The sequence below is a fragment of the Acanthochromis polyacanthus genome, chromosome 24 (assembly GCF_021347895.1).
Source record: "Acanthochromis polyacanthus isolate Apoly-LR-REF ecotype Palm Island chromosome 24, KAUST_Apoly_ChrSc, whole genome shotgun sequence".
Classification (NCBI taxonomy): domain Eukaryota; kingdom Metazoa; phylum Chordata; class Actinopteri; family Pomacentridae; genus Acanthochromis; species Acanthochromis polyacanthus.
In genome coordinates, this window is record NC_067136.1 from 1,977,329 (window position 1) to 1,988,140 (window position 10,812).

Here is a 10,812-nt window from a genome sequence, read left to right on the forward strand (position 1 = left end):
TGAACATATTTCACAATACCGTGATAATATCGATAACCGTGATAATTTTGATCACAATTATTGTGATGTCAAATTTTCATATCATTACATGCCAAGATGGGAAAGAGGCATTGTTTATGTTTTGACAACCTACATCTAATGAGTTATTGATGCTGGAAGTCTGAATCTGTGAATATCTTTCCAACTTTACCAAACCTGGGGCCACAACCACCCAAGGAGTGGAATATTTAATTTTGAAAAAAGCATTGAGTCATACTTAAAGCTTTAAGTGCTTTATTAACACAAAACTAAGAGTTCTGTATTGTTTTATGATCACAGGTTCTGTCTATAAAGATGTGGCATCATTTTAAACAGTGAAACCAAACTAATAAAATGTAATGACCAACCAGTGTGTAATACTGGATTCTGCAAAAACATAAAAAACTGAATGCAGAACACTGGACAAAGAAATTCTCTACAGATATTTTTCCATCTAAATCTTTTCTTAACACAATGAATGTATTAACTTATTTACGTGTGTCTGAATGTATTTACTGACTTATTTATTTAGTTCCGTTAACATATCAGAGTTCTGAGTGAGTTTTTCTTTAGACAGGCAAAGGCCATTTATTGATCACATACAGGCTATTAAATAAATGATATTTAAAAAAATAAAAAGCAATTAAAATACTATTAAACAACTTAGGCATTTATTGAGTCACTAAAATACTGTAGAGTCTACGGCCACATTAGTCTGACTATAATCATCCTCTGGTGAATTTACAACCATGTACTGATGTCTCTTACCAAAGGGACTTCAGGAGATGATTAGATGATGATAAACTGTGACCTGCTGGTTGGTTCTCTCTGTTCTCATGTTTCTTACATGTTGGTCTCCTGATGCTGCCTTACTTCAGTCTATGAGCAACAGAAAACACAGTTTGCCCTGTACCTATTGCCAGGGTTCCAGTCTTCCCACCCACGTCTGTGCTTTTGAAAAGGTTTTTGCTTCTTTGGATGAGGTGGAGTTTCGGGTGTAGACATTTTTAATTACACGGGAACAGCAGCGTCTGTAACCTGGAAACCCGTGACAGGACCGGCAAACAGAGAAGTGTATCTGCTGGACCTCACATCGGGTCCTCGCTACATAGTTCTAAGGAAGATGAAACTGGCTGCCCTGAATATTTCCTGTGTTTTATTTTGTTTATTATGCAGTTTTGATGCGTGTGTGACAGACGTGTATGGGACATTTATGAAAATACGGAACAATTTGCATCCCATATTGAATCAATACGCGACGCTACAATTATTTGTCAAATAAAGGACGATTCCGTATTTGTAGGGACGGGTGGCAACCCTAATTACTACTGCTGCTTGTACTTTTAATATTCTTTTAGCATCTGGTATTTGGTTGTCCAGCTGTTAGCCCGTGTTAGTGTTTTGCTAGTGGCTAACTAACTAACTCTCATAGACTGGAAGCTCTCAACAAGATTTAATAATGGAAAAAAAGAGCCAAAAACTATTCTTACCTGTGGAAAGTTATTCCAAGTTTCCTTGTCTTGATCGTGCGACGAAGTGTGCAACTGTATGCAGCACAATGAGCCGCAATTCTTCTTGTTTTAGTTTTCGTGCCATTGACATCAATGGAAAACACTGAAACTTTGCCCTCACTAGCTTAGTGTCTCCGTCGGCACGCCGCTCAGAGGGGCGTGTCGTATCTACTCTTCATATCTATGGAACACACCCCAAGTTTGCAGGGGCCCGGACGTTTTGCGTCCACGCCATATCCGGTGGTCACCGTGGGAACCAAATATGTAATATGAGATGGCAAGTGCAATCATTAACTCCGCTACACATGTAGAACATCATGAAGTGTTCAGGTGAATAGTTAACAGTGAACTGAGACACATTGTGGGGAAGAGAGGATGGGCTCAGAATAGGGTGTGTAGGGCTGCACGATATTGGAAATATGTGCGATATGGGTGTCCAGAACTGCGATATCGATATACAGTGCCTTGTGAAAGTATTCGGCCCCCTTGAACTTTTCAACCTTTCGCCACATTTCAGGCTTCAAACATAAAGATATAAAATTTAAATTTTTTGTCAAGAATCAACAACAAGTGGGACACAGTCGTGAAGTGGAACGAAATTTATTGGATATTTTAAACTTTTTTAACAAATAAAAACCTGAAAAGTGGGGCGTGCAATATTCTTCGGCCCCCTTGCGTTAATACTTTGTAGCGCCACCTTTTGCTGCAATTACAGCTGCAAGTCGCTTGGGGTATGTCTCTATCAGTTTTGCACATCCAGAGACTGAAATTCTTGCCCATTCTTCATTGCAAAACAGCTGGAGCTCAGTGAGGTTGGATGGAGAGCGTTTGTGAACAGCAGTCTTCAGCTCTGCCCACAGATTCTCCATTGGATTCAGGTCTGGACTTTGACTTGGCCATTCTAACACCTGGATACGTTTATTTGTGAACCATTCCATTGTAGATTTGGCTTTATGTTTTGGATCATTGTCCTGTTGGAAGATAAATCTCCGTCCCAGTCTCAGGTCTTTTGCAGACTCCAACAGGTTTTCTTCCAGAATGCTCCTGTATTTGGCTCCATTCATCTTCCCATCAATTTTAACCATCTTCCCTGTCCCTGCTGAAGAAAAGCAGGCCCAAACCATGAGGCTGCCACCACCATGTTTGACAGTGGGGATGGTGTGTTCTAGGGTGATGAGCTGTGTTGCTTTTACGCCAAACATATTGTTTTGCATTGTGGCCAAAAAGTTGGATTTTGGTTTCATCTGACCAGAGCACCTTCTTCCACATGTTTGGTGTGTCTCCCAGGTGGCTTGTGGCAAACTTCAAACCAGACTTTTTATGGATATCTTTGAGAAATGGCTTTCTTCTTGCCACTCTTCCATAAAGGCCAGATTTGTGCAGTGTACGACTGATTGTTGTCCTATGGACAGACTCTCCCACCTCAGCTGTAGATCTCTGCAGTTCATCCAGAGTGATCATGGGCCTCTTGGCTGCATCTCTGATCAGTCTTCTCCTTGTTCCAGGTGAAAGTTTAGAGGGATGGCCGGGTCTTGGTAGATTTGCAGTGGTCTGATACTCCTTCCATTTCAATATGATTGCTTGCACAGTGCTCCTTGAGATGTTTAAAGCTTGGGAAATCTTTTTGTATCCAAATCCGGCTTTAAACTTCTCCACAACAGTATCTGGGACCTGCCTGGTGTGTTCCTTGGTCTTCATGATGCTCTCTGCACTTTAAACAGAACCCTGAGACTATCACAGAGCAGGTGCATTTATACGGAGACTTGATTACACACAGGTGGATTCTATTTATCATCATCAGTCATTTAGGACAACATTGGATCATTCAGAGATCCTCACTGAACTTCTGGAGTGAGTTTGCTGCACTGAAAGTAAAGGGGCCGAATAATATTGCACACCCCACTTTTCAGTTTTTTATTTGTTAAAAAAGTTTAAAATATCCAATAAATTTAGTTCCATTTCACGATTGTGTTCCAATTGTTGTTGATTCTTGACAAAAAATTAAAATTTTATATCTTTATGTTTGAAGCCTGAAATGTGACGAAAGGTTGAAAAGTTCAAGGGGGCCGAATACTTTCGCAAGGCACTGTATATTGCGATATTGGACATCAGTGCCGTTGTCCGATGTGATAGCCACTTGTTTCTCTTCTTGCAACTCCCAGTTCATCAACACATCCCACAGGGCAGCCGCTATATTTTTACCGGTGTGGGAGTCCGGAAAGTATCAGACTTCTAAGCAGCGTGTTTTCAGTTCAAAGTCATTTGTGAGAAAGTGAACAGTAGAACTGATGTAGGGCTCAGTAGTACGACTGGACCATAAATCTGTGGTGCTTGCAAAGAAATCCACATTTTTAAGCTCCGCTTTTACAGACCCCAAGCATGCCTCGTACATCTGTGGAATGGCGCCTTGGTAAATAGTTCTGTGATGGCACTTGGTGTCTGTGGTCAAATTCTTTCAGCATATCCAAAACACCTTCTTTGCACACGACATTAATGGAGAGTGTGCATTTCACGATATATCGTGTAATGGCCACAGTTAAACCTTGGTGGCACTTGGAAGTTTTTTCATGTGGTGTAACAGAAGAAAAACTTTCACCAATTGTTGTCTGTGTGCTTGCCTTTCGTGTCTGCCTTCATGGGAGTAGCTCGTGGTGTTTTAGATTGTAAGAAAACGGCATACAGTTTCTTGTGGTTGTGTTCGAGGTGTCTGTGCAGATTTGTAGTGTTAATTTGTAGTGTTGTTCCTCACGACGTAGCCATAATTTTTCGACATGACTTGCAAAGTTCTTGCGTCTGTGACTCTTCCTGTCTCCTACAGCCCTAGTACTCCCAAATTTTGGAGGTGTGCAGATTTTTAGGCGCAAGTTGTTCGTTACAGTCGCCTTTCTCGTGTCATGCCATGTTGTGTTGTGGCGCTGGTGGCAAAAGTCCTATTCGAGTTGGGGGGAGGGGGGTTTGAGGTTGCGCTCAATTGGTCACAAGAAAACGTCTATGCATGCAAAAAGCATGATTTATACATCTAAATACTCTTAAAATTATCATGCAAATTTGCGATATGGATATCGCACTTACCATTATTGCAATAACGATATTTTTTTTTGATATATCGTGCAGCCCTAATGGTGTCTGTTAGTTGATGTTTGTGGAGTTTTAAAAATGTGATCGTTGTGTTGATTGACACTGGTAGCAAGACCAAAGTTTCCTGTTCAGAGGTGCTGGAAGTATTTATCTGAACTACTCCACACTGACAGCAACTGCATTGTGTTATCAAACAGTTTAATAATAAAAATCTGACAGAGGACTCAGTCATTCCATCATTTCAGTCCAGAGACATAATTCCATGTATAGAGATCATTCATGATCTAAAGAAAGCGCACGTACAGAGTTAGAGAGTATAGAAGTAATGTGTTCAACTGCATTCAACTTATAACATGTAGGATTTCACTGATGAGTCAAATCAACAGTACAGTAACCAGCAGTAAAATAAGAATAACATTAAAATCCAAATGTCCTGACAGGTTTGAAGGCTGAAGAGGACAGCAGCTTTATTCAGACAGATTTTACTGGATCCCATCAAACCTGTCTATGTGGTGTGTAGAAAAGTACCCAGTGGTGTTTACCATTAGAGTCTTTGTGATCCTGTATCCACTGTGGAACAACGTGTTCATAGAAATGTCCAGTCATTTGGAGATGCTTGTATCATTCCTGCTGCTGTTTCATGGCTCAAAGATTTCTGTTATAAACCATCATATTCTTTTTGCATCAAACATTCGACTCTTGAGCTGATTTTGTTGGAGACAGCCAGTCCTGGACAAAGTGACAGATGTGTGTTCTCTCATCATCACAGTAGTAACCATTATCTTTTGTGTCTTTGTCCCTCCAGAGCTCCCACAGTCTTATGTCTGTGAGAATGAGAAGACTGTCGTTGACCATCAGCCCCATGACCAGGAGAGAAACTCCATGGTGGACCATGAGGACCCAGAGCCTCTACGGATTAAAGACCAGCAGGAGGAACTCTGCACCAGTTGGGACCAATCAAACCCAGAGTTTTCTCAAATTAAAATGGAACAGGAAGACTTGTGCACCAGTCTGGACCAATTAAACCCAGGGTTACCACAAATTAAAGTGGAACAGGACGAACTCTGCTCCAGTCAAGAGGAAGAGTTAATTGGATTGAAACAGGAGACTGATACCTTTGAGGTGACTCCTGCTGATGAGGAAAGTGACCACAGTGAACCAAAACCAAACAGTGATCAGCTCCTGTTTCACATCTCTTGTGCAGCTGAGAGCCCAGATCAGGAAGGAAACAAGGATGTAGACTCGGGATCAACTAGATGTATCGAGCTGAAACCAAGACATCAGAGTAACAGCAGTCACAGTAATGATGTAGACAATGCTCCAACGGCAGCGAGACAGTGTGATAATGACAAGGCAAGAAAATCTGCAACATGCGAGGTTTGTGGAAAAGCTTTTGGGCATAAATCAAATTTAATCGTACATCACAGAACCCACACAGGTGAGAAGCCATATTCTTGTGGAACCTGTGAAAAAAGCTTTAGTCGACGGGCCTATTTGACTGACCACATAAGATGTCACACAGGTGAGAAACCGTATGTTTGTAACACTTGTGGAAAAAGATTTTCTGGTTCATCAGCACATTATAGGCACATGGCAGTTCACAAAATGGAAAAGCCATATTCTTGTGGAACCTGTGGAAAAAGCTTTAGTCGACGGGACTATTTGACTGACCACATGAGATGTCACACAGGTGAGAAGCCGTATGTTTGTAACACTTGTGGAAAAAGATTTTCTCATTCATCAACGCATAGTAGGCACATGGCAGTTCACAAAATGGAAAAGTCATATTCTTGTGGAACCTGTGGAAAAACCTTCATTCAACGTTCCCGATTGACTGACCACATGAGATGTCACATAGGTGAGAAGCCATATTCTTGTGGAACCTGTGGAAAAAGCTTTAGTGATCGGTCCTATTTGACTGAACACATGAGATGTCACACAGGTGAGAAGCCGTATTCTTGTGGAACCTGTGGAAAAAGTTTCAGTCAACGATCCTCTTTGACTCACCACATGAGATGTCACACAGCTGAGAAGTCGTGATCCTGAAACATCTGTGGAAAACAATGTCAAAACTAAGCTTGAAACAACATGAAAGAATTGGTACAGGTTAAAAGTAGATGTTTTACATTGAGTTCTGCCATCTTTTAAGTAAAAGGAGGCAACGAGATACTGAGACATTGTGACAGTAGGACACAACAGAGTGTGTCACTGCAGCAGAGGAGATCTGGACGTGAAATAAAGTTGTAATAAAACATGTACAGCTCCATGACTGCTTCATGAAATGTTTTGAATGTTTTCAAACAGATGGTCATTTACAAGTTGTTTTAATGAGTGTAACACTGAAGATCCCCAGCAAGAATATCTCTGAGTCAGATATCAAAGACATAACCAGTTTATTTATATAGCACCAATTACAGTGAAGTTGTCTCAAGATGCTTTACAGAACCCGTATGCCTGAACCCCCAGAGCAGCCCAAAGGCAACAGTGGCAAGAAAACACCCTTTTAACAGGAAAAAAACGTTGAGCAGAACCCGGCTCTTTATGTGGGGGAACCATCTGCTGCTGGTTGAGAGGAACAGAAGAGGTAGAGGTATAATATGCAAATGCTGTTGTTCAGAGAACCCTACAGCTGAATGGACTGAATGCTCAGAAATGGACAACAAAGAGGGATGGAGAATCCTGAGCAAGGACACTGCAGTGAGAGCACACTCTGGAGTTAGTCTAGGAATAAGAAAACACACAACAACTGAGAGCAAGAGGCAATGGAGCTAGACAGAACGGTGAGAGCACTGATGGAGAACATTAATGGTCAGGTGGTGAGTAGTGTCAGGTTTTATGGAGGAGTTGGAGTGACTGATTGGATTCCTCCACCTGCTCGTGCTCTGCTCTGATGATGATGATGATGATGATGATTGTCCACAGCTACTGCCAGCCTCTGTGCACAGCTTAGAGAAAACAGGACCAGGGGAGAGAGAGTGCTGCCACTATCTAGAGCCTGGAGCTGCAGGAGTGACAGGTTGATTCAGTTCTCTTCACATTTCAGTTTCTTCTTCTTCTGCTGGGTCCATCAGAGGTGCAGAAGGTGGGGTTGGTTCTGCTGCTGACTCAGAACGTGTTGGCATTGGTATAGGTGCTGCTTCTTCAGTAGGAACTGGGAGGTTTGGATTCTTCTTCATGCGTCGTTTATAGAACAGAAAACCAATAAAAGCCAACACAGCAAGAACTATCACACCTGCAACCAATCCTCCAATGACTGCAACCATGTCTCCTCCATCTCCAATGCTTCCTTCTTGGTCTCCTACAGACAGAGATATCAGAGGTATCAGGTGTTTGAACATCAGTCAGATCAGCTGTTTTCTCCAAAGTCTCATCAGCAACATCTTTATAAACCACAAACATCTGATCTGAGACCAAGCAGCTTCATCAGAGACACAAACTGAACTCTCAACACAAACTCACCTGGTTCAACAACTTCCAGGTTGATGCTGCAGATGAGTTTGTTCTCTCCCTCATAAACCCGGCCCTCATATCTTCCAGTGTCGTTCTTCATCACATTCTTCAGAATCAGAGAAAAGTCTCCGTCCTTCATTTCTTTGTCCTGCAGATCCACCCGGTTCTTATAAGATCGATGCTGGTTGTGTGGATCTAAGTGTCCATACTGCCATCGAAGAACATATTCTGGATCCAGCCCATGTCTGTTCCACTCTACACCTGTGAAGTTTTTGTATTTGTCGGGAACTTTACATGTCAGAGTGACATTCTCTCCAACATCAGCTGTGATGTTTGTCAGAGCTGAAGAAGAAAGAAGAGAGAAGTTAAAGTTGATCCAGATGAGAAGAGTTTAACCACTAAACTCCTCCATGAACTCTGAGCTGCTGCTTCTGCTTCTATCAGGACTTCCAGGATATTAAAGGTTAAAACGAGTTTCCCATTAAAACCTCCATGTTCGAGCTTCCTGTCATTACAGCATTAAACCATTAGTCTGTAATTCTGGAGCTTTGGCTTCAATATAGCCATTTTTACTGTTTTCCACCATTTTATGTCTTTTTTCATATTTGCAGCAAATAGAAGCTTTTCCTTTGTTTGATGGTATGGCAGTTAAACGTAGTCTTTCCCTCCTGTTGTTCTTCATGAATCCAACACATAGCTTTTAACCTTCAGAAATAAATCTGCTGGCTTCTGTTTTTGGATCATTTTCCTGATAAACTTTTTCATGTTTTATGCTAATTTTATCCTGTAAATGTTGTCTCTTTATAGAGTTAGAGTGAATGCAGCTCATTAAAAAGCCTTAAATGTTTCCTTCCTGGTCCTGACACAAGATTGTGTCATAATCATTTCAAAGAACTCATCTATGTTTCCCAAACAGTCTATAAATTCCTGGTCCTTTAGTTTCATGAGCTGAACGTCTTTCACCACTTTAGTCTCTTCATACAGGACATGTAAAACTGTTTCTAATATTAGATATTAAAATATGAATTTGCAAGGCTATGTTCTTTCATCTGATGTTTTTGAACAGTAATGATCAGGGGTGTTAAACTCATTTCAGTTCCAAAAAAACCCCTCCTGAATATTAAGTCTGAATGTATGAGCACGTTTAACTCACCTGTACAGCTGCGGACCAGGAGGTTGATGATTAAACAGAACGACGCACACATTCCAGCTTTCATTTTACCGGCTGCTTCTTCTTCGTCTTCCACCAGTCAACACTGAGACAAGGATCTATATCCAACAAACAAAAACTTGAATCAGAAAACACGAGTTAAAATCGTTTTCTGCTGATCTTTACACTGGAGCTATGAAGTGCGACTGTGCAGAGAAGCCGGATAAAAATATAACTTCTGTCTGTGATATCCGGCGCTGACATTGTGCGTCATTCCCGTATTTCTTCGTAAATTAAGCACGACTTCTGTCTGTGATATCCAGCACTGACATTCCAGTATTTCTTCATAAATGACGCACATGACGTCTGTCTGTGACTTGTCCAAGAGCTGACAAGTTAAAGCAATTATCTAACTTTTTACATTTAGGAGACACACCGAGGCTGATATTCCTCCTCTGCTCAATTACATGAGACGTGTTGATTGTTGACGACTGACTAAAAACCAAAAGGTTCTGATTTTTATCATCCCTTCAACATGTTGGAGCCTGTTAATCTCTACGGCTGCCTCATGGTGAAATAAAAGGTCAAAGTAAGCATTATAAAACATGAAACAGACTCAGAACAACATGAATAAACGTTAGTTCTGGAGCTAGGTTGTCTGTTTGAGATTCAGCAGCTCTGAGGAAAGAAAAAGGAGAAAAAAACAAGTTTCTAAAATTTTTAAAAAACAACGTCTTGGATAATAGATCTGAACAGATGAACACGATTAACTCACCTGTACAGGTACAGAGCAGGAAGCAGACCAAACGGCAGAACAACACAGATATTCCAGCTGCCATTTTACCGTCCTCTTCTTTTAATCCAACACTCAGACTGGTACAAATATCCAACAACAGCCACAGTTTAACCACTAAACACTAATGTAAAGTTGTTTATTGACGATTCCTCTGAAGCCGAGCTGAGAAATAGTTTACGTGTTTCTGTCTAAAGGTGGAGCTTGTAGCTGCTGAAACAGGAAACCTTCCTGATGTCTGGAACTTCCTGTTTAGCAGCCAGACTGTTCATGATCTCTGCAGCAGCTCAGTGTGAGCAAAGAATCATGAACTATGAAGGTCTGATACGTTTCTGTTGGTTCTCCTGGTGTTACAGGTTCCTAGTGAGGATCAGGTGTAGGGTGTGAGACAAGCTTTTATTTACACCACAACATATAACAAGAAAACTACAATGATCAAAGGTGGACTATAAAGGAAGTGACAGAAGGTCATGACTAAACTACAAAAGGTGAACAGAAGTCCTCCAGTGAACTGGTGGGTAAATAACACTAGAAATGGTTACTATTAACACAACTGCATGAATACCCAGGCAGGAAAATACTACTCGTAAGCACACTAAGTCAACAAGAACTACAGCCATGGCCATAAGTTTGGACACAGCATGACTTCCTATGTCTGTTTTGATGTCTATTACAGAACATAACTAATATTTTTTGACAGCACCAGTTTAATTAGTCAACAAATCAACAAGGGATATAATATTATCAATAAATTCCAACAATTGGAACAACTTTGTTCCCAAAACATAATATTATAAGAAAATAACAAAAAA

At 41.0% G+C, this 10,812-nt stretch overlaps 1 protein-coding gene across 3 annotated transcripts in view; it reads left to right on the forward strand.

Moving 5' to 3' along the window:
• The window catches only part of LOC127532531 (zinc finger protein 391-like), a 20,276-nt gene extending 11,181 nt beyond the window's left edge, over nucleotides 1-9,095 (forward strand). Inside the window, exon 2 of one of the 3 annotated variants that reach the window (XM_051944350.1) lies at nucleotides 5,413-6,873. In XM_051944350.1, the coding sequence (XP_051800310.1) occupies nucleotides 5,413-6,647 (1,235 nt within the window). In that variant the 3' untranslated portion in view covers nucleotides 6,648-6,873. Of the gene's footprint in view, nucleotides 1-5,412 lie in introns of all 3 variants that reach the window. The other 2 variants (XM_051944349.1, XM_051944348.1) reach the window with 2 other exon arrangements.
• Nucleotides 9,096-10,812: the final 1,717 nt, after the last annotated feature.